This window comes from Squalius cephalus (genome assembly GCF_949319135.1).
Source record: "Squalius cephalus genome assembly, chromosome: 17".
Lineage (NCBI taxonomy): Eukaryota > Metazoa > Chordata > Actinopteri > Cypriniformes > Leuciscidae > Squalius > Squalius cephalus.
In genome coordinates this window covers 14,089,746-14,113,271 of record NC_137138.1, presented here as the reverse complement: position 1 = coordinate 14,113,271, position 23,526 = coordinate 14,089,746, and the positions used below count along the sequence as shown (strand labels likewise).

General features: G+C 39.2%; 3 protein-coding genes across 3 annotated transcripts; 1 reads left to right on the top strand and 2 right to left on the bottom strand.

Moving 5' to 3' along the window:
* Positions 1 to 4,148: 4,148 nt before the first annotated feature.
* Positions 4,149 to 7,419, bottom strand: nefla (neurofilament light chain a). The gene is made up of 4 exons (XM_079898463.1): positions 6,247 to 7,419; positions 6,047 to 6,171; positions 5,093 to 5,421; positions 4,149 to 5,002 (listed from the first exon to the last, which is right to left on the bottom strand). The coding sequence occupies exons 1-4, from the start codon at positions 7,285 to 7,287 to the stop codon at positions 4,410 to 4,412; spliced, it is 2,088 nt and encodes a 695-aa protein (XP_079754589.1). The 5' UTR covers positions 7,288 to 7,419; the 3' UTR covers positions 4,149 to 4,409.
* A 1,086-nt stretch (positions 7,420 to 8,505) lies between these two features.
* pgam2 (phosphoglycerate mutase 2 (muscle)) lies at positions 8,506 to 10,277 on the top strand. The gene is made up of 3 exons (XM_079847363.1): positions 8,506 to 9,162; positions 9,286 to 9,466; positions 9,871 to 10,277. Exons 1-3 carry the CDS (start codon positions 8,746 to 8,748, stop codon positions 10,038 to 10,040), a joined length of 768 nt encoding a protein of 255 aa, XP_079703489.1. The 5' UTR covers positions 8,506 to 8,745; the 3' UTR covers positions 10,041 to 10,277.
* Positions 10,278 to 17,581: 7,304 nt separating this feature from the next.
* On the bottom strand, positions 17,582 to 22,508 carry crkl (v-crk avian sarcoma virus CT10 oncogene homolog-like). The gene is made up of 3 exons (XM_079846714.1): positions 21,370 to 22,508; positions 19,929 to 20,400; positions 17,582 to 18,548 (listed from the first exon to the last, which is right to left on the bottom strand). Exons 1-3 carry the CDS (start codon positions 21,678 to 21,680, stop codon positions 18,414 to 18,416), a joined length of 918 nt encoding a protein of 305 aa, XP_079702840.1. The 5' UTR covers positions 21,681 to 22,508; the 3' UTR covers positions 17,582 to 18,413.
* Between the last annotated feature and the right edge of the window lie 1,018 nt (positions 22,509 to 23,526).

Here is a 23,526-nt window from a genome sequence, read left to right as displayed (position 1 = left end):
TCAGAATTATTGGCATCCATGTTAAATATGAAAAAATAAATGTTTATCCTTTTGATCTTTCATTCCAAAAAATCGCAAAAATATAATGTTTCATTGAAGTAAAATAATTGAAATGTGGAGAAAATCACATTATGAAATAAACGTTTTTCTCCAAAACATGTTGGCCACAATTATTGGCACCCCTAGAATTTTTTATGAGTAAAATATCTCTCTTAAGTATATTCCCATTAATATTTACCTTTTTTAGCACACCAGGGGGACTAGGAACATGAAATTGTCTAGCTATGACTTCTTGTTTCACGGGAGTTTAAATATGAGGAAACACACAGGCCAAATTTCCTTAATCATTCATCACAGTGAGTAAAACCAAAGAATATAGTTCTGATGAGCAGCAAAAGATTGTTGAGCTTCACAAAATGGAAAGTGGCTGTAAGAAAATAGCTAAAGAATTGAAAATTCCCATTTCCACCATCAGGGCAATAATTAAGAAGTTATAATCAACTAAAGATGTTACGAATCTGCCAGGAAGAGGACATGTGTCTATTTTGGCCAAAGACTCTCCAAGGGTCACAGATAGAGAATTGCAGAGATTAGTTAAGACTTCTGTCAGAAAGCCCAATTATTATAATTTTTTTTAAATCAAACAACCCCTATATCACCACATGTTGTTTGGGAGGGTTTCAAGAAAAATTCTCCTCGCTCATCCACAAACAAACTCCAACATATTCAGTTGTCAGACTAAAAAACTTTAAAAAAAAATTGCTTTTTGGCAGCAAACCCATCTGAAGCCATCATAAAAATACCCCATGCCCACAGTTAAATAGAATATATTATATATATTAACTGTGGGCCTATTTTTTGCTGGAGGTCCTGGAATACCAACAGATAAAATACCAACAGATAAAAAATCAAAACCTGACATCCTCTGCTAGAAATCTTATAATGGGCCGTGGTTAGATCTTCCATCAGGACAACGGTCCAAAACCCCCGTACCCCCGTACCCCCCCCCATCAAAATCAACACAAAAATGTGTCACTGAGGACAAAATGAAGCTCCTGCCATGGCCATCCCAGTCCCCTGACCTGGATCCTATAGAAAATGAGTGTGGTGAACTGAAGAGAAGAAGCGCCAACATGGACCTCTGAATCTGAAGGATCTGGAGAGATTCTGTATGGAGGAATGGTCTCTGATCTCTTGTCAGGTGTTCTCCAAACTCATCAGGCATTATAGGAGTAGATTCAGAGCTGTTATCTTTGGCAAAAAGAGGTTGCAAAAAGTATTTTAAAAGGTTGCCGTGCCAGTAATTATGGCCAACGTGTGTTGGAGAAAAACATTTATTTCATAATGTGATTGTGAATTCATAATGAATTTCAATTCATTTACATCAATGAAAGGTTAGAATTTTGCACTGTTTTTGAATAAAATATTAAAAGGATAAACAATGCAGATTTATTTTTACAGCCATCTTTGATCATATTTACCAGGGGTGCCAATAATTCTGATACCCCTCTTTTGCTTAATTTGTAAATAAAAACTTTCTTTCATGATATATTATGTGGTTATTTGGGTAGTTGTGAAACAATTCTGGGTCTGGAGACGGGGTGGCTTCATGCTGTTGCACATTCATTTCACCACCATCCATTTTTGCTGTTGCTTTCCTCCCCTAGGCCAATCAGGAAATCGTAACTATGTCTAATTATTGATCAGTTCACACATAAGACATCAGCTACACCACAAGCTACTTCCTTTAACTGTTGGACTGGTCAGGTGTTAAAATGTGACAGTAATGCTGATTTTTCACGAAACAGGTCATGTTTATTGTTTGTCGCTGTTGTTAAAATCTTGATAGCAAAAAAAAAAAAAAAAAAAATTCTATGATTATTGTGATTCATCAGATTTTTAGTTTTAAGTCAAGATCAACAACTTAAATATCTCCCTAAAATTATTTATATCACCATGTACATTTTATTGTCATTTTTATTGAATGCTTTAACATCAGCGTAAGTATCTGCGGTGGTATGCTTTTAAATGAAAGTAATAGGCACTACTAGCAGCTGTGTGTGAGACTTTATAGAGACAACATTGCTGCATTGCAGGCAGAGTGCCTTATCAGAGATACATTTACACATTTGGCAGATGCTTTCATCCAAAGCAACTTGCATTTCATTTCAAAGTACACATTTACATTCTTATCAGTTCTCGCTTTCCCTGGGAATCAAACCCATGACCTTGGGGTTGCAAGCACCAACACTTAACTGTTTGAGCTGTAAAAAGTGAATAGTTGGATCAACTTAAAAAAATTACTTCAATTGGTAACACCTAAAGAAATTAAGTTTTCTCAACTTAAATTATCACGTTTTTCACGATAAAAAAAAGTTGAGAAAACTTAATTTCTTTAGGTGTTACCAATTGAAGTAATTTTTTTAAGTTGATCCAACTATTCACTTTTTACAGTGTATATGATACATATTGCTCATAAACAATGTTGCTCATAAACTCATTACAAATAACTTGAGTTACATAATCAGATTACTTTTTCCAAGTAACTAGTAAAGTAACGCATTATTTTAAAACTTTACTTTGTTTTCCCATTTATTGACTGACAGCTCTCTTGTCCCCATGTTGAGACAAATCAAAGTGCAGAGCCGTTGTGTGTAAACATGATGGTTATTGTAGTTCTAGACTAAATGTGAGAGTGCATTTATCTCACTTGCACAAAAAAGATTCAATATTCCTCAAAATGAATAAAATCAGTGAAATGCAGAATCAGAATACTATGCAAACCTCCAATGACTAAATATGTTCAATAAAACATAAATTTGTATGCATTTAATCTCACTTTATTGATATGTACTTGCTTCTGACCTTCAATGATTCAGTTAAACCATGAGCAAAAATTACTAGATTTTTTTTTGTTTTTATGGGTAAATTAAGTGTTAAACTTTTTTCTCCTGCATTCTTCTGTTATCCAGAATGGCAGCACAGCTGAAAGGTTTGTTTGAGCTGCACCCTCTACTGTACACACGTGAATTTGCATTTCCTTCAGCCTGAGGATTATTATTTCACTTTTGGTATGAAAGGGTCTTTACATTTACCCAAAAAATAACTTTTTTGTTATAAAAAAACAAGCCCAGACCAGGTGAAAAAAAGTAACGTAAAAGTAACATAACGCATTACTTTTCTAAAAAGTAACTAAGTAACGCAATTAGTATATTTTTTAACGCAATATTGTAATGCATTACTTTTCAAAGTAACTTTCTCCAACATTGCTCACAAATACATGCGATTTCAATACAACATTCATATTGGACTGCTCAAGGCATTACTAATGTAAAATGGGACAACATTTTATGAAATATGGTGTATATCATTCAAAAAAAGTGACAATACTTCTGTCTATTCAATAACTTTTACAGAATTATGTATAAAAACAGCTCAGGGTTTAGTTCCCTGATACTGCTAAGGGCTCATTAAAATGTGTGCCTCAAGTTTTGTGCAGTACAAGTTATGAACTAAGGGCAATAATTTATAACGGTTCACTTTGGTCAAATTTTCAGTACTGCAGTAGTTTGTGTACTGTATCTAATTTACTGTTAAATTTAAAGGAAAAATACTAAATTTAACTGACTATGACTTGCTACATTGAACTTGATCTATGTGCTGATCTATGTGCATGTTTATGTACATATATGTTTTCTGTAAAACACTGTTTTAAAGGATTTACTTTTTTTAGAGATACTTTTGAAACCTTCTATTGTGTACAAGAAGGTGTGTAAAGGTGCAATGAACGGTTTAATGATCACATGATGATTAGGGCTATTAATAAATGTCTCATTGGCGTTTTCAATTTATGAAATTTCCTGCATCTAATTTTAATTAAAGGCATCCATTAAACTAAACAGACATTAGAGATCTTCATAAATGCTATTTTCTCTTTATGAAGTTTCCCCAAATTAGGCATTCTGCATCTACTTTTTTTTCAATTAAATATAGGCTACCACCTTTTTTTTATATCATTTACAAAAAAAAGTCTAAAGGTATTCAGCAAACTAAACAGACATTAGGGTACTTCTGCATAAGGAATCTATTAAAAATGATTACACCCACAAAAAATGTCAATGAAATAAATCAGCAAAGCATTTTGATCATCAAGAAGCAAGTTTTTATTGCACTGGCAGCAAAGATTCACTTATTGCATTCTATTTCAAGACTGATGATGCTACATTCAAAAATATAATCTACTTCACAAGCATACATTCACTCAGGTATGTAGATCATCTCAGTAACATCAGACAAATATTAATCTGTTTTAAAAGCTGATAAGTTAACTTTAGTTTCAAACATTGTATTGCATTTTGCTCTGAGCACCATTGGCTATTGGTATTTGTGCAGTTATAGATACAACATTTTTACTTCTTTCCCTTGGGTTTCTCAGTCTCCTCTTTTCCCTTTTCCTGCTTCACAGTTTCCTTTTTCTCACTCTTGCCTTTCTCACCATCGTCTTTTACCTTAGGCTTTTCTGACTCTTCCTTTTCCTTTGCTTTTGGTTTCTCAGGCTCTTCCTTGGCTTTATCCTTTGACTCAGGTTCAGGTGCAGGTTCAGTTTTCTCTTTGGCTTTCTCTTTGGCTGGTTCAGGTTCTACTTCCTCTTTGGCTTTTTCAGGTTCTACTTCCTCTTTGGCTTTTTCAGCCTTAGGCTCAACTTTTTCCTTCTCTACCTTGTCTTTTTCTGTCTTAGTGTCTTCCTTGTCTGTCTCAGTCTCCTCTGTGGCCTTATCAGCACTTGTGTCAGCTTTCTCCTCACTTTTCTCTGTCTCAGTATCCTCCTCTGCAGCCACTTCCTCCTCCTCAGCTTTCTCTTCCTCTTTCTGCTCACCCTCTTCCCCGTCTCCCTCTTTTTCGTCACCTTCTTCCCCTTTAGCATCTTCCTTTTCTTCTTCTACCTCATCTCCCTTTTCTTCTTCCTCTGCTGCAGCCTCGCCTTCCTCTTCCTGTTCAACACCTGTTTAAAACAGTAATTTAGTTATGCACTTCTTGTCAACATATAGAATAATAAAATATTTGTATTTATAATCTTGCATCTGAATCTTACCTTCCGCTTCCTCCTTTGTTTCTTCTTCCTCTTCCGCTTCCTCCTCCGCTTCCTCTTCCTTTACTTCCTCCTTTTCTTCTTCCTCTTTCTCCTCTTCTTCTTCTTCCTGGGTTGGACTGGCTGCAGCTTCTTGAGCTTGACTGGATGTGATGGCCTCATCAGCTGAGAGGGATGCACTGACCAGGCGAGAACTAAGCATGTAGGGGACTCCAGAGCTCATGCTGGACATTGAGAACATGGGCCGGGAGTAGACAGGACCAACCGAGTAAGCACCGACCATACCTCCCATACCCACATTGAAGCGAGACTCCTCCCCCTCAAGCAACTTCCTGCAAAAGATTACGTGACAAATCAGAAGCATTAAAGGGATACTTCACCAATTAGCAATAAGCTTTGTATCAGTAGAAACCCAGTAGTATTTTCGAATGACTGTGCTTCCCTCCCTCATGTCCCCCTGAGACGAGAGATTTCTGCATTGTGTGTCTGGAATAAAAACTCAGATGATGCAAAAATCGTCATTTTGCTTCATGGAGGCTTTTTTGGCCAGAGGCTAGAGACTACAGCCAGTAGTAGGATCTAGTTCCGCATGTTTTCAACCCGCCCATAGGGGGTGGGATCTCACGATAAAACGGCGTCTTTTCAGTTTCGAGTCAACTAGTAGCCTAGTTGTATCATTTCTTCCGATACTGCCCTCTGTAACCGGTAGGCGTGGCTTGGGAGTGACCTCGTAGGGCCGCGAAACAAGTGCATTCTGGGAGTTGTTGTCTTTCATCCAATTGAGCCAAAAATACATTTTCTGGCTTTTCTCAGTCTAGAAGGTACCAACTATTACTATAAATAATTTCACATTTCTACTACATAAATGACCCAATTTAAATACACATTAATCTTTCCAGCTGTGAAATATCCCTTTAACGTGAATCGAAATGTCTAATGTTATATTAGCAATCGTACCTGTAAGCAGCTATCTCAATATCAAGGGCCATCTTGACATTGAGAAGATCCTGGTACTCTTTAAGGTATCTCGCCATTTCACCCTTAGTGGCTCGAAGTTCATCCTCAAGATCACTGATTGTATCCTGCAGGAAAGGATGGATGTTAAAATTATGGTTTGAAAGCATAAGATAACTAAAATAGAGGTTTCTAGTACTAACCTGCATGGCAGCAACCTCTGAACTCTGCTTGTCCTCCACTTCCCTGAGCTGCCTCTCCAGAGACTCATTCAGGCCCTTGCAGGCATCGATCTCAAGGACACATGCCTGAAGCTGGCGGCGATACTCTCCTGCTTCATCCTTGGAGTTCCTCATTGCGTCACTGTGGTGCGCCACGCTCTCCGTCAGGTGGCCCATCTTCCCGCGGAACCATTCTTCAGCTGAATGGATGTTCTTGGCTGCCAGCTTCTCATACTGGGCTCTGATGTCCCGCAGGGCGCTGGACAAATCGGGCTTGACGGTCTCCGCCTCGACGGCGATCTGAGCTCCATACTGAATCTGGGCCTGAAGCTCTGAGATCTCACCCTCATGGACCTTCTTCAGGAACCCCAGCTCATTTAGCAATATATCAACCTTTTTCTCCAGCTCCACCTGGGCCAGAGTGCTGTCGTCGGCCTCCTTGCGGGCCTCCAGAAGCCTGCCTTCGCTGTCCTCACGGGCAACCACCTCTTCCTCGTAGCTGGCCTGCAGGCTCCTCAAGGCATCTTCCATGCTCTCGCGGTGGCTCAGCGCGGCCTGCCTCTCCATGCGGGCCTCCTCGACGGCGGTTCTCAGAGAGCGGACCTCCTGCTCGTACAGGCCCCTCAGGCGGGATGGCTCCACGTGCCTCTGCCTCAGCATTAGCAGCTCAGTCTCCAGGGCACGGTTCTGCTGCTCTAGTTCATGGACACGCTCAATGTAACCGGCAAAGCGGTCATTGAGCTCTTGCATCTGGGCCTTCTCCTGAGTTCGCACTGTCCGGAATTCGGAGCTTACCTGGGCGGCGTGGCTGATGTCCATTTCCACGGAGCGGCCAGCGCTGCTCAGTAGGAGACCGGCGGAGCTCCGTCCGGGGGAGGCATAGTGGAGGCGAGAGGAGAGAGAAGGGGTATGGGTGGAGAACGTGGTGCGAGAACGACCACGCTGAGAGACCCGGGGGCTGCTCTCCACATACCAGCGCTTGTAAGAGGACGAGAAGTAGGGGTCAAACCCGACGGCACTCATGGCTCCAAGGACAAGCTGCTCTGTGCCTCGGTACCACAGTCAGCTCGAACTGCCTTCAAACACTGATCTGCTGCTCCTACTGCAGTCAGTGCAGCTTATATAGCCAGAAAGAAGCTCTGACGCAAGTGATTTTCTAAACTCTGACAATGCAGTATCAATAGCAGTGTGAGAGAGAGAGAGAGAGAGAGACAGAGAGAGAGAGAGAGCTATGCGCAGATGTATGTGCAAGTACAAGTATAAAACGATTTTGTTAATAAATTGAGGTTTTTGCTCTGAAATTATCATACATTTTTATAATTATATGTTTAAGTTCACACTCTGTGACTGCCACCAAGGTCAAGAGGCTAAAATTAAGCAAATTATTATTTGCATTGTGCATCGTCACATTATTTTAACATAATTTAATTATGAAACATAGGGGTTAAAAATATATACATAAAAATATATACATAAGGCACATGGTTTCCACTGCAGATATAGAGATGAAAGCCGGAGGAAGAGAGGAAAGGGGAGGGAGGGGGGTTTGGAAAAGAGGTGAGGAATGGTTACAGCTCTATTTTCAGTGCTTTACCTGTGGAAACACACCATTGCCTCAGCTGGATTTGAGAGGTATTACACACAATACAAAGAAGTCTATGTTTTTACTTATGCAGACTCAATTGTTTTTTAAATGGCAGTTAAGATCATGGAATGTTTTAATATAAACATACACACGTATGTAAACATTGCATGAACATACATTAATTTCTTTAATTCAAATGTAATTCCAATGCTGAATTACAACAATTTAAAAAGATGCAGAGTTTATATAATATTGATAATATCACAAATAAACAATTGTGTGTGTGTGTATATATATATATATATATATATATATATATATATATATATATATATATATATCCTTTTTTTTGATAAGTTCATTATAACTAACATTACTTAAATCCTCAGGAGGTATTTCAAGTAAAACATATTTTAAGCCATAGAAAAAGCTCAGAAACTCCTGCTGTACTGTACATTATGGAGCCTCGACATGCTCTCTCTCTACATTTGAGCTACAGTGTTTACTGATGGCCTTTTACTAGCCTCTGAGATATAGGCTGACTCTGATCTTTGCACTTTTACTCCACACCTCTCAGATTAAAAGTCATGTTGCTATTTCGAATCCTTTCATGACCTCTGCCCTTCGAGCAGTATAGATATCCGGTCCGCCCCCTTACACATAAGAGTCAATAGGAATGTTCAACTGTCATTCTGAAAGTGAAACATTGTGATTGGTTCAGAGCAGGAGAGATATGACATTCATGACGAGCCACATACCAGACTGCTATAAAAAGAGAATAGCACAGGCACGCAGGGCTCACTGTCTGTCACAGAGTGTGTGCACAACAGCAAGGAGGGCTGTGTTTGGTGGGCTTAGTCTGGAAAATATCGTAGTAAAACACAAATTCTTTCAAAATGGCTGCTGCTCATCGTCTAGTGATCGTACGCCACGGCGAGAGCTCCTGGAACCAGGAGAACCGTTTCTGTGGCTGGTTTGATGCAGACCTCAGTGAAAAGGGTCTGGAGGAAGCAAAGCGTGGTGCTCAGGCCATCAAAGATGCAGGCATGAAGTTTGATGTGTGCTACACCTCCGTTCTGAAGCGTGCTATCAAGACTCTTTGGACCATCATGGAGATCACAGACCAGATGTGGCTGCCCGTAGTGCGCACCTGGCGTCTGAATGAACGTCACTATGGTGGTCTGACTGGTCTGAACAAGGCAGAGACAGCAGCCAAGCACGGAGAGGAGCAGGTCAAGATCTGGCGCAGATCATTCGATATTCCTCCTCCTCCTATGGATAAGGACCATTCATATCACAAGATCATCAGTGAGGTAAGACAAAGGAATTACATTATATATATATATATATGAAACTTTGCTTTTACGTCACTCATGTAAACACCTATGTGGGGATGACTGCAGGATTGATGATGTTCCATGCCTCTTTTTTACCAGTCAAGGCGCTACAAGGGTCTGAAAGAGGGTGAGCTTCCCATCTGCGAGAGCTTGAAGGACACCATTGCTCGTGCCCTGCCTTTCTGGAATGAGGTTATTGTACCTGAGATTAAGGCCGGCAAAAACGTCATAATCGCAGCCCACGGGAACAGCCTGCGTGGTATCGTCAAGCACTTAGAAGGTGAGTATCATCCCACCAAGCATTTAGTTAAACGACTATTCAGGGACTCAAGTGGGCGAGTGATGTGTTATATAATAGAACTGCATGTTAGCTAAGCATGTCAAGGAACAAGACAGGAACAAGGACATCTAGCATTCAAGACATAGAACGTGTCTGACCACCAGGCTTCAATGATCCCCAATGACACAGAGACTATTTATAGCCCTCATTCACACACAGAAGAGATGAGAAGGGGGTTAGGTTCCTGTTACGGGCACAACCTTTCAGTAGAAAGGTTCTGCATTCTCCCTAGAGAGCTAGAGAGAGATGGACTTTAGAAAGTAAAGGTCACAGAGGTCAGGAAAAGTCAAGGCTTAGAAAACTTCAAGAACTATATTTGACAAGATCTTCACCTGTGTCTACAGGCATGTCAGATGCAGCCATCATGGAGCTCAACCTTCCCACTGGCATTCCCATCGTCTACGAGCTGGATAAGGACCTGAAGCCCATCAAACCCATGCAGTTCCTGGGAGACGAGGAAACAGTGCGCAAAGCCATGGAGGCAGTGGCCGCGCAGGGCAAGGTCAAAAAGTGAAGAGCTGACACAAAACCAGAGACTGAAACACTCCAAAACACAAAGGAAAGGAGCGCACTACTGGATCCAAGCCTGTTTGACGACCACCGACTGAATAAAAGTGAACACATGACATGGACATGACTGTCACCCCTCCCCCCCCCAAACATTCTCACATTACATCACGATTTGTAACCCCCCTTGTGTTGGACTGCCCCACTCTGACACAGCAAATAAAAGTGAGCACCATTTTGTGTACCTCCTTTTTCGCTTGAGTCATTCCTCCCCCTCTTCTTCCCTCTCTGCATTAATTCAGGGATTTCAGCAGAACGGTATACGCTGCTGTGTAAGCTGACCCAAAGGGCACACCAAAGAGGTTGCTGAGTTCATTTTGGCAGCCGTCCCGCACTGTGGTGCAGTGGCGGCTCAACTAGCCATAGTTCTCAATGAGAGCCCGCTGCACAGGCGGCCCATTATGGCTACGGCATCCTGCCAGCACCACAATTAGCAGCAGCTCAGGTTCTCTGGTGACAAAAGGACAGGGGTGTGTGTGTGGATGTGTATGTGTGACGGTCTGTGATTGGAAAAGGACGAAGTCAGAACTACACGGTCAACAGGACCCCAAAATTGCTCAGGGAGGGACTTATTCATAATAGGAAGACTAATTTTAGGTTGAACCTTCAGCACTGACAGCATGGAGTAAGCTATAGCATAACTATCTCTCAAAAAATTAAAACTTATATTACTAAATATATCACTTAAAAAATACACAAAGTAGGCTAATATTCAAATTTACCAAAGGATTAGAATCCTGTGAGTGTGTGTATACCGTATTTGCATTTATTTAACCTGATTTCGATATTTATGTTGGTTATTATTGCTGGTTTGATCGATCATGTTGCCATGTTGTTCAGCAGTCTTTCTAAATAAGCTGGGTGCCCAACTAATAAGTCTTGAAGGGTCACTAGCATATAAGTATTTCTTAACACAAATGAGGATATGAGATAAGACACAAATGAGCTATCAGTGAGCCATCAAACTTTTAAATGCATATTTAGCACTTAGTGCCATAAAGGGCAAAGTATAAAGAGTAAATACTACTCTGTTAAACAGTGACACGGTGCAATGACACATTTTTTTTGTTGAGTAGCCTATGGGTAAGAGTCCGCTTTACTACAGCAACCCAATACTGCCATCTAATGTTTAACATATAGTATTGCACAATATTCTGGACTGCCATAGAAACTACAGACAAAGTACGGGGAGCAAGTTCATTCTAATTTTTATTTTAAACGTTTTATTCCAAAGTCTTGGTTTATAGCGAGGGCAGTTACACTACTGAGCCCAAACAAACACTGGCAAACGGTGGTTAATTGGCAAGCAACAAGAAGTGGCGTCTACCCAAATACAAATGTCTACTTCTGTTTGAGTCTTACGAAACTATATTTGTTAGGCCAAATAATGTTTGTGATTTGTTAAGAACGTAATCCAACACAGTGAGGATGTTTTCGTGGGTTATTGTTTGCATAGAAAACCACAACAGTTCTTACTTCCTCTTGATAAGTTCTTACTTCCAGTCAGTTCTGGCCAAAATATCTTACCGTTCTTGATAGGTGGAGTCATTCATGTTCAGGACATGCATTTTCTCCTCAGGGCTCAGGCACAGAGAGAATTCCATCTCTGTGGGTCAGGCTGACTGATTTCAGGAGTGGTGACTGGTGAGGTGTTTCTACATGCTCCTCTGCTGAGCTGATTCTTGGAACTCATTCGCTCAGTCCTGTGTGAAAGACAGATATCCTATATATCAAAAACAAAACAATACTGAGAAAAAGAACTATTAAAAGGTGCAGTAAGCACAATATTTTTTAGAATACCACACATAACATGTGCATTCCTGCACTACCACTTACATATAGACATGAAGACAGTATTCTGTCATGTTTATTCAATTCAAAGTATGGAAACAAATATCCTGTTCTAATATTGTACTGTTAGAGAGATTTTAATTCACTATAAATTCCAATTATTAAAGTAGCAAAAATATTAATAGAGTGAATTCTTGCAATCATTTAGCACCATTCTATAGACAAATCTTTTGAATAAACTAATAACTAGTAGCCTATTGCTTACCCGATGACAGAGAAGGAGGAGCAATCGAAATGGAAATACAGTAGGCTATAAAAACAGATCATCACGCATGATAGCTTGTATAAAATATCACTGATGTAGTTTACTTTCATTTTTATTTTCTGTTTTAGAGCTCATGCTCAGTTAAAGTGAAATGCCCCTTATAGCACAAGTACATCTCGGAGACATCTATTTGATGTCTGCATTAACATCTGCAAGAAGTATTTTTTAGAGTGTTTGCTCATCTGCAATACGTCTCTTGGACGTTTCTTGTTAATATAGGTATTTAGAAGATGTCTTTAAGATGTTTAAGATTTAGAATGTATGTAAAACTGCCTTTTCTAAGACGTTTATCAGATGTTTTTACACAGCAGATGCTTTCCAGATTAACAGATCTTTAGAAAACATCTGAAAGACAAGTGCTGTGCTCTTTGTAGCTGTAAAAACAGAGAGCCAAATCTATTCAGGCTATCCTAATAACAGAGAAAGTATCTAATATTTTCTTTTTATGCCATGGCAAAGTAATCGATTGATTATGCCATTGCTGTGGGTGCTTTGGATGATTATTTTGTCTGGGTCAGGGTTGCCATGTCCACGGTATCCCCGTGAAATTGGGCTACTTTTGCCATGGGGTGATTTTTTATCTCCCATGGGTTAAAGGTTTGACATATTTCATAAATCATATTTGTCTGAAATGCTTGTAGTGAAATATTTTATATTCTGCCCATGATAAAACTGTGCTAGATGTTAAGTTTTGTGATCACTACGAAATAGTGGTTTTCATTTTGCATAACAGAGCCTACCTAAATTACATATTTTACAGTCAATGTCAATGGCATGAGTTTTGATATTTGGGATATGGTTATTGGGCTACTTTTGGGCTATTTATTTGATTGGCCATTAGGATCATTTTGTTACACAGACCTGGCAACCCTGGCCTGGGTGCAGGAGATGAGAGAAACTGAGCGATGTTGGACGCTCGATGCTTAATATAACTCTTAGGATATGTAACAGAAATTATAGATCCAACCAAATTTTATGATGAACAAATCAGATGTGGTGCAAAAATGTTTTAGTCAAAAGAGTTGTAGTAGGCTAATCATGAATGGAGCATGTTAATTTACCAGTAGATGGCGACATTTCTAAAAGATTAGTCAAGCAGTAGAGAAAAATGAAACGTGAAAATAGCACGATTTGTCTGTTTTACCTGTGAGCTGGAAAAGTGTTTCTATATATAACATTTTACTTGACATCTTGAGTTACCCCAGCCAAACTTTGACCCCCTGCTAAAACATTATTCATGCACTATGACAAGTCTCAAAACCCCATTAAAAACAGTTGGTTTAAAAATTAGAATACAAAAATATGAAGACGTTAGAGCATGATTTAGGCCTATTTGTTCATAACTCAAATGTTTTATGATATTTAATAACCAAGGTTAAGTGATTAAATGTTATGTTTAGATTAAGAATTATTTTCAAGATAACAAAGATGTTGTCAGTTATTCTACCACAGCTGATGATGCCAGATTGCCAGTTGATCCACCATCAGACTCCCATCAGACTGGGCCTGTTATTTCTCCTGTTGCATTATACAGCAATAATGTTTATGGTTACTGGCTATCTATGTATTGTACTGAATAGTAGATAGCCTAATAGTAGGCTGCAGATTGTGTATTCTAACAATAGTGCTTTAAACCTACTCATTTTAGTTTCTTACTAGGTGAGGGCACAGGGTATAGAGAGAAGAATAAAGCCCCGGTTCTGACTCTAAATCTGACCCAGATCCTATAGAGAGCCAGTGGGGAGTCACGATAACTCAACATGGCCTCATTTCCACAGCAGAAGGCAGCGGCGTATGTCCTGTAAATGTTTAATCGTCAGCACCACCAAATGGAGCGTGAAGATTCTGGAAGGGCTCAAGATTGATTTAGACAACACAAAGACAACATTCTGATAACATTTACTTTGCTACAGAAGCAGGATGATGATTTAACATATACTGTTCAAATGTTTCTCATCATGTGTCAGAAATAGCCGAAGAAGTAAATTATGTTGGTTTGGCAAATGTGTGTCATTTCTGTCCAATAGCATCCCCAAACAGAATTGCAAACAATTTTCCATAAGTTTGGTATTTTAAACGTATTTAATAATAAAAAGTAATCAATATAATAACAATAATTTTAGACATTTTCAAGCTTCTACCATCATTTCAGTTAAAATTAGATAATAGCCTACTAGGATGCATATACTTTTTTGGTTGTTCCAATTAAAATGCACAGATGTGGCAAAGGTTCAGCTGACTGAAACTCATCAAAAGACTAAATATAGGAGCATTGCTTCTGGCTTTCTGCACACACAGATTGTTTTTGCAGATTGTCTGTGAGATGAGGTTTACCTTGCAGCAACTGAATAGAAAAGAGAAACTGTGATGTATTAGAGTGGGTGATTTTAGAATAGATCTTCATGTTTAGTCTTTACATGTTTGAAACGTGCCATTTTTAGCTGATATTTAGGCTGTCACTTTAAGACTGGGCCACCCACTCATTATGGTGGTTCAATCTATATAGCAACAGAATTAGCCTTGGGACAAGCTGGTAATGGGCTAAAATAGGCCTGCATTGACCTCTGTTTCAGAAACCCAGTGATTGTTCTCAAAAACAATCCATTTCCATCAGTTCTGATGAGTGGGTATTTAATTGCAGATGAAGAGGGATCCTCAAACAAGTGTTGTGGTCTTGTATCAAGCTTTTAAAATAAGCTTTCTAAAGCACAGTGAGTATTAAGAGTTATAAACATGTTTTCTACAAAATATTCACTTTGCTGCAAACGAACAGCATTATGTATTACACAAGCAAGAAGTGTCAAATCCACAACTAGTGTTGAGAAATGTTCAGCTTTTCCAAATATAATAGTATTAAGCCTTTAACATCACCTGCTCTGACTTAAAACAACTAAAAGTAACTTATATAATGAATCTGGTGTCTTAGCTGCAATTTTGGCCATTCAGCAACAACAACAAAAATAATTAAATTGTATGCATTGCTAATTTAATCTTGAAAAAAATGAACTTTTGTATCTCTGATTCAACTGACAATATCCAACAGATATCAAAGTGAGCTCCTCTACATTTCTCCCTCTTCAAGCTCCCTAAAATAAATATAAATATCAAAGCCCAGCAACAATTGCGCAATTTGGTTTATTTTTAGCTCCTCGATTGCAGTTTCTGTCAGGTTTCCAAAACGCATACAGTCCTGGGGTAATGGGTTGATGCTGTCAAGCTTATCTGCATCTGTTTGCAAGAATCTTTAGACCAACAAAACCATCTAAAAGCCATGAGCAAACGCCTTGCAATTTAGCTGGTTTTGAAGAGTGACTGCATTTGTTACTAACAAAACCCAGTTTAATACATTTGCATTTGGAAAAATCTCTAAAAACTGTCCATTTTAAAAAGCATTATATAGTAGGTTATATATTTTTAGGACTGATTACATAGTTTAAATGGAGCAAATTTTGCCCATGCACTTCAAAGGAGAAGTATATTTCTGCACCACCATAACATCATTTCATTCCTCCCATATTCCATTGGTCGAGTCAATGTTGTTATGTCTGTCTTGTGTAGTCACTCTTTTGACGATCAACATGAACTGGTCCAGTTTGCAGCTTATTCAGACATGCGTTTAGAGTGAGAAATACAGCTTAGAAATGTGACAGCTTAGAAAGACTGCAGTCCTATTTGTTGCTGCTATAGAGGCACAGAAATTACACACTTTACCTTTAAATAATTATCTGGCCTCCAGGTGTTTGTTCACAGACTTTCCCCCAAATATAACTTTGTCACCAATAGCTACAGGCAGATGAGGCAGACTGTCATGATGAATCCATGCCAACACAGCCTCGATTCCCAAATTCTCCTTTTCAGACTTGCAAAATACATGTGAAAAGAACCTGTGCCATGAGGAACCTTTCTTGCACTGAATCACACACTGTTCAAACGGATGGGATAAGTTTATGTTTATGCATGCATTACATCAAGGTCACAGAGCCAAATAACCAAAATGATGGGATCCGGATTTACTGATTTTAAAAAAAATGCAAAGCTTGACCTTCATAACTTTCTCTAGGTCATCATAGCACAGGGTTTCTTTTTTTGGACACTTCATTAAAATTCTTTTAATTATGTCTTCTCTCCAGGGCACAGTCACAATCACAACTGGTGCTAATAAAAAATTCAAGGGAGATGGAGTAACCAACCTCTTGTTCCAGATACTGAACATTGTCTCTAAACAGGGTGTTACATCACTGTTTTATTGAACAAAATGTCTGTTGAAACATGGGCTTCAAAATGACCCACTTTAGGAGTTAGAAGTCTCCAGAATGATATTTGCACTTCCCTTTACAGGGTTCCCATTCTATTTGACTAGTTAATTTAATGAGCAGCCATTTGTGATTTCTAAAGTTTTATTTTAGGAATGACTATAGCAGAAATTGCTGTGATGGATTTTCATTTGTACGTCACGTACCAATCTTTAAATAGATGTAAACAATAAATCAATTGAGAGCAAAGTAAAACTGGAAAAATTAGTATTCGCTAAAACTCCCATAACATTTTTAAAATTTTATTACAATTCATAACTTTTCCAGATCTGGATATATCACAAATTTCAACCCCTAATATTTCCAGGTTTTCTATGACCATGGCAATCCTGCGACTCCTTATACACAGGAAGCTGGTCAAATGCACACAGAGATGTAGACATAAATTTTATTTACTCGTTCTGTACATAATGGGTAATACCAGCACAGGTGTTAACCATGGGAAATATTATTAACATGTAAATGGTGTAAGAAAATAAAAGGCACAAATTTTCATTTTAAACAAACGAGACCACATGGATATTTTGTAATGTAAAACAAACAGTAATACTGTTAGCCAAAACAAAAACAAAAAAGGAAAAGGTATGCATTTGAAACTTAAATTATTTGAGCACTTAAGATACGGGCTGGTCTATTGCTTAATATGAATGTTTATCCTTAACTTGCTACGGATGTAAACCAGACAAAAGAGGAGATCATTTCAAAAAGGAGAGAAAAAGAAAAATCGACAGACAAATAAAACATAACATGAAGCAGCATTTAACCTAAGAGGCAAAACCCTCTTGGCCAGAAGGTCATGCACAGAGGCCACCAGCAGGCTTTTTAAATCCCTTTTAAGAAATTGCCAGTTTATTTCAACACACAGTAAATGCTTGATTCAACATCTGGCTAAATTCGAAACAGATTACAGATGGACAAAACCAAAAAGTTGTGTGCATGTCAGGTTACTGAATCAAAATTGGGCAGAAACCCTCAAAAGTTGTAGCAGAGACCTTGTGATGTAACAGACTTTACTGTAACCAGAGTAGAAGAGGATGAGGGGACGAGATGAGCTCACGATTGCACAGGTGACATTTCCAGCTTGTCCAATGGAATAGATGAGGTGCGTTTTTACTCCCCAGACCCAATTTTGCATCACAACTGGATGCAAAAAGCTCCACAGGCAAACCCTTCACCATTCAAAAGATCCCCCGAGAGTCGAGGCACAACCATCTAGCTACACTACTACTGCAATTTACAGATAAGTTATTATGGCACAAATAAAAAGGTTACAGTAGACTAGTCCCACATACTAATCGAGTCTGTTTCTAAGGTCAATCAGGAGTGGTGCAGTTGTCGCTATTCTAAGATCCTGCAACATCATACCCTTATCTTCAAGTCATAGCTATTACCAAGGGTCAGATCAGTATCATTAGGATTTTGTTGAAATGTAACAAGACACAAAATAAAAAGACAAATTTTGGACCAAACATGTAAACAATTGGCAATCAAACCAGAGGGTATAATTATCATTATTTCCCTTTCTTAATATATTTCAGCTAGCAAAAGTCAAAGCTACAGGCAGAAAACTGCAGGGGAGTGGCAGGAAGGCTTAGGTCAATGTAGGAGACCTCATTTCACCTCGTCACAGGAACAGATTGCAGATGAGAGGAGTAACAGAATATTAAGGGCAGACAAAAAAAAACAAAAAAAAATACTGATTCGCCTGTAACCAGGTGAGGGGGATTAAGAACCGTTTGATTTCGGAGCTGTAAACAGTCAGAAGCCACGCAAATGGTTTTGCTTGAGAAATGCGCCACGGCTGAGCCCCAAGGCAGGCAAGCGTAATACCAGCTGTGACTTGATGGGGCGTCCGGCGAGCTGACGGGGTGCTGACAGAGCATGGTCCAGATCATTCGCTCTCATCTGGGTTTTGGGGGTCCAATATTTTCACATGGGTAAAAGGGAATAAACCTCTCCGGCCATTTACCTCCCCTTCCCACTGACCGCTGATGTTCATCCTAGTCACTTTCACAATGTCACCCACCTGTGAGGGAAAAGAAAACAGGCATTTACTTTCACGTTTAGTATGAGAAAAAAATATTATTGGCTTTTTAAAAAGCACAGTGAAAGCTTTGACATTTTAAAAAAACATAACCTAGAAAATTCCGGGAACGCCTGGGGAAAAGACAATGGCCTGCCCACCAGAAACTAGATCCAAGGAACAAAATATTTTTCAACGACATGAAAATCCTTTGAGTGCATTAAGCTGGACAGAGTTACTGGTTTGTTTGTACCCATTAAAAAAAAATAAAAAATACCACTCATCAAAATCAAAGTTGAAGCATATAAAATCATAGTTCAGGACAAAATCCTCATGCAGCTTCACTTTCTCAACATTCCTGCAATAGCTGTTCTAAATCAGACTATTTTGCTTTAGGCCACAACAAACCGTGCGTCATAATCCCCGTTTCCATACAAAAGCTTCACTCGCATGTAAAATACAGCAGACAGATGGAAAAATATAAAATGGGGCCACATTTTGGCCAAATACAAAGTAAATCTGCATTTGAACCATGAGTTTCTTTACCTTTTTCTTGTACCTAGCTGAATCAACTGACATTCTCAGGCTGACTAAGACAGAGGTTATGTCATTTTCTTTTTACAAATTGACAAAGCCTTGCATGTAGAAACAAATGCAAGGGGTGCTGGAACTTGCCATGTGGGATGACTAAGTACGGAATTTCATTCTAGACCCTGAACAACCCAATGAACTACACTGAATTAGACACAAAACACGTAAGAGGTCTCTGTGCTTATTTTTCGCTACATCTCTCCTCACACATTTCTTAAAGAGATATGCGGCACATGCAAATTGCTAACTAGGAAAAGAAAAACAAGATTGGTCTAATGCTAAAAAATATCCTAAAATACAAGTCAGTGAGCATAAGTATAAACAGAGGAAGTGAGAATATGAAGATTTATTTTCTCTAATATTCAACCCAAGGCTTATATATATATATACACTTACAAATATGTTGATAGGTCTGTCTAGGGAAAGTCCCTCAGAGACATAGGACTGAGCTGACATGTGTGTCATCAAGAGAAAATATTTGTCATTTTACATTTCCATGCTATCACCACCATCTGACCAAATGTAACGAAGGGTGAAAATCCCTTTAAATCTTATAAACCATAGAGAAATAGCTTCATTAAGTGTTTATGGCAACCAGCACTGCATCCTGTGTTCCTAAACATCAACAAAAAATTCAATCTTGTGAACTGAAGGAAATAAATAGATTTTAACGTACATAAGGCTGTCCCATATTATCCCTCATCAATAAAACAACGGAAACTAGCAGACGTTTCCACGCAGGTGACAAATGCAAAATTCTGGTTTATGGGAATCCATCATTTAGCTACCTACCTCCAGTGCTAAGGCAGTCTTGTCATATGCACATGGCACTCGTTTCTGGATAGCCTTGGCCATTACTGGCCCGTTCTGCATGGACGGCAGCGGGTTGATAACAGCGCCGGGTGTGATGGGGGGAATGGGCGATGGAGTCTGAGGCTGGGCATAGGCGTGTGCTGGCTCAGGTATGCCGTAGCTATTGGAATTTCGTGAACCATGGCCAGGCTGACCGGGATGATGCGAAGGTCTCACCAGCTTTTCTACATAGGGAACAGGAATCATGCCTACTCTGCCTTCTTTATTCTTGGCACTCCACCACTGCTCCTCAGGCTTGTCCAGAATAATTAGGACTTCACCCTTCTTGAAAGGAAGGTCTTCAGCATCGCTACCAGTGAAGTCATAAAGAGTTCGCACATACTCCTGGGTCTCATCTCCGAGTCCCCCGGATGGCTGAATAGGACCACTGGGCAGGGGGGTACTGGAGTACCTGTAGGACAATGATAAAAGAGTTTTTAGGATTGACTAATCAACAACAAAATGAAACAGCATTTTTAAACAGCATAACTAAGAGGAAATGCTTAAATCCACTTATTGCTAGGCAGTTGGTCTTTTGTAATATCCATTCCACTTCTGGATGTGCACTTTGCACATGTACAGTTAACTTCCTGGTATCTTTAATGCAAATGACTTAATTTCTCTTTACTGCATGGCTCAATGAGAACATACAGGAAGGAAAAAATGAAGGGGAATTACAGATGTGTTTAACTGACCACTCTCACGTCTCACCTTGACAATATTTAACTATAAGAATGAATGTGAACAAGAACCAGGAAAGTTATGGCAAGCGGTTTTAACAGTCACTAATAATGAACAAATTGCTGTTATTCCAGTTTTATTATTACTTATGTATTAGATATCAATACTTTAAGACACTAGCATCTATCTCAATTGTTTCCAGCAACATTTCTTATCTCACTAGTCACAATTGATATTTACTTGTCAAGTTCGATTAATTGAAAAGTGTCAATTCTGACTACTCAATTAAAAATGTAAATAGTAGTTGCAACAATCTGAATACACTAGAACAAAATCAATTGTTCCTAGTAAATAAATTATAATTACCATCATCTGACGAATAGTAAAACTTTAACCAGTACCAGAAATATTTGCAATTTGTTACTTGTCACGACTGAAATTGTGACTAGTTACAAAAGTATGTACTAGTAGCTTATAAATCAGTAGGCTACTTGTATCGAACGAATTGTCACTTATACTGACAGATACTCATTTATTTGATAACCTGCTAGAAAACAACTAGTAACATAAAAACAGACCCTAGTAAGTTGAAATGAATGGATGTTTAAACAGCTTGCCATATCAACGAAGGGGAGGGAAATGCATTAGTGAGAAGAGGGGTGGATGATGTGACGATGTCAAAACTAATGGAAGCTCTTACCTTGATGCTGGCTCTATCAGGGTGGTCGTATCCAGATAATGTATTTTATAGAACTCTAAAAGTCCAGGTAGATTATCAAACTCTTGGTCACCTATCTTGAATCTCTTGTTTGGCAAAGAGTTGATGATATAGTGAGAAACTTTGGAGTTTTCGGACACTGACAGTACATAATCACCAGGACAGGTGGACGAATCTCGCACCAAAAACACCCCATGTCTCTGTCCCTGAAGCCTATTCTGCGCCTCCTGTCTCGAAACCGGCCCGAAATACCAGCTAGATCGGTCCGAGGAGTCGAACCGTGCAGACGACATGTTTGTTCGAAATACACTTGTAACTGATGAACTCGAAAAGAAAACGGAAACGAGCAATAAATTAAAACAGCAAACGCCTTTTCTTACAAGCGAAGCGAAGCGAACCGAACGCTTTTCTGACCCGACAGTCCTACTGAACCGCAACCTGACGTTTGACCAGACAGGCTGCGACTGGCGTCAACCAACTTTGATGCATTGCTAAATTTTCCACCAACACAAGAATCACGACGGGCGTAGAACAGGTTTAAACAACCCCAAAAGTTCGTAACGAACCCAAAAACGCGTATTTAGAGTCAAAGTTCCCCTTTCCGCTCTCTCTTCCGTGAAAGTAGCTGCAGCTTATGAGACAATATAACGCGTTAGCCAGCTAGCCGTCTTCCGTCACCGTCCGCTGAAGATGAAGCATAATATGTTAATAAATCGCCTTGCATAACGATTCAAGGCGACACATATCAGTTGCGTCCAACAGCGAGTTTTTCTTCGTGTATTACACCAAAGTACGGATGAGTTTTGTCTCTTATTTAGACTCCCAGCAGACTTTGAAGGCTGTAACAAAAATGGCGGCCCGCAACACGTCTTCACACACAACGAATTCTGAATAATCTCGCAGCAGAAAGTTTCCCACCTTGCTCCCCTATATGACGCACGACTTTTCCACGCGACAAGACGATCGAAAAGATTTAGAAATTTTTCAGTTTGTTGTGTTTTCTGTTCCTTCCCGGGATTGGTGTAAAAGCTGCTTTAGCTCCCCACACCGTTCGAGAAATGGCGTCTGGAGGGCGGATCTGCGCGCGCTCCCGGTCTGCCTGATCACCCGTCACGAACGCCTCGAGCGGCTGTTACTTAAAAGGAAGAGTAAAAGATGAGTGGCGTGCAGAGGCGCGGCATTTCAAATGCTCTCAACCGCGATAATGAGGCACACAAGACACTGCTTAGGAGATTGTATAGCTTAGTGCGAGTGGCCTATTAATGTGAAAGTTGTAAGGTGCTGGTAGTAGTGGTCTCATCTCATTTTGGATGGCATGTTGGCTCATCTCATCTCTGTTGATGACATGCATATGCTATTGACATGAGTTGTAAAAATACTACTTCACTACTTAAGTGAAATTATGGATATTGTGTAGGCCTAAACATTGTATGCAGTATCTAGCCAAATGTCTCCACATTTAATTGTACTTAAGTATTTAAAATATAGAAGGTCTTGTAAGGAGTAAAAATAGGCTTTGATATTTGTGTTTAAAATGTGTGTTAAGTAGCTTACTCAGTCACAACAGAAAGTATTTTAATTCAGTAGAACTTATGTAGGCTACATTATAATTTCTCAATACATAATAAAGTATGATAACAACAATGATAAAGTTTTAGATAAACTACAATTGTAATAGATCTAATTCTAGGAATAGGGAAGTCCACATCAGAAATAACGACAGAGAAATAATATCATTAGAATCACTTTTAGGAAGTTTTTTTTTTTTCAATTGATGAATGATATTGACAGCTGATCAGGATCCATCCAACTTCAAAGAGCTTGAGTACTTAAAGCAGTAGGACATAACAACAGCACTTGAATAAAGAGAATATTATCGTGTTATATTAATATTATCTGGCCTTTGGTCAAGTTCTTTACCCTGGATATGGGCAAATGGATTATGATATTGCACTTCCTGAGGCGTTAACCCCAGTCTGCATGGATATGTTAAAGACATCACAAAAGAAGACAAGATTATATTCAGGGCACTTTTGCCAGACGTGTCTAAGATCAAAGTCAAAACTGCCTTAAAACCTGTGAACTTAAGGCCATATAGTTTTTGCATTGATTAATACAGACCTACTCAAATTCATGAAT

What these genes read in the sequence shown, in the direction of transcription:
- nefla (XM_079898463.1), bottom strand. Translation starts at nt 7,287, where the DNA reads ATGAGTGCCGTCGGGTTTGACCCCTACTTCTCGTCCTCTTACAAGCGC. An exon ending in CAGAGGTTGCTGCCATGCAG is followed by an intron (nt 6,172 to 6,246) that starts GTTAGTACTAGA and finishes CCTTTCCTGCAG; the next exon opens with GATACAATCAGTGATCTTGA. An exon ending in ATTGAGATAGCTGCTTACAG is followed by an intron (nt 5,422 to 6,046) that starts GTACGATTGCTA and finishes AATCTTTTGCAG; the next exon opens with GAAGTTGCTTGAGGGGGAGG.
- pgam2 (XM_079847363.1), top strand. Translation starts at nt 8,746, where the DNA reads ATGGCTGCTGCTCATCGTCTAGTGATCGTACGCCACGGCGAGAGCTCC. An exon ending in ATCACAAGATCATCAGTGAG is followed by an intron (nt 9,163 to 9,285) that starts GTAAGACAAAGG and finishes CTTTTTTACCAG; the next exon opens with TCAAGGCGCTACAAGGGTCT. An exon ending in TATCGTCAAGCACTTAGAAG is followed by an intron (nt 9,467 to 9,870) that starts GTGAGTATCATC and finishes CTGTGTCTACAG; the next exon opens with GCATGTCAGATGCAGCCATC.
- crkl (XM_079846714.1), bottom strand. Translation starts at nt 21,680, where the DNA reads ATGTCGTCTGCACGGTTCGACTCCTCGGACCGATCTAGCTGGTATTTC. An exon ending in CTGATAGAGCCAGCATCAAG is followed by an intron (nt 20,401 to 21,369) that starts GTAAGAGCTTCC and finishes ATTGTCCTACAG; the next exon opens with GTACTCCAGTACCCCCCTGC. An exon ending in AGACTGCCTTAGCACTGGAG is followed by an intron (nt 18,549 to 19,928) that starts GTAGGTAGCTAA and finishes TTTCCCTCACAG; the next exon opens with GTGGGTGACATTGTGAAAGT.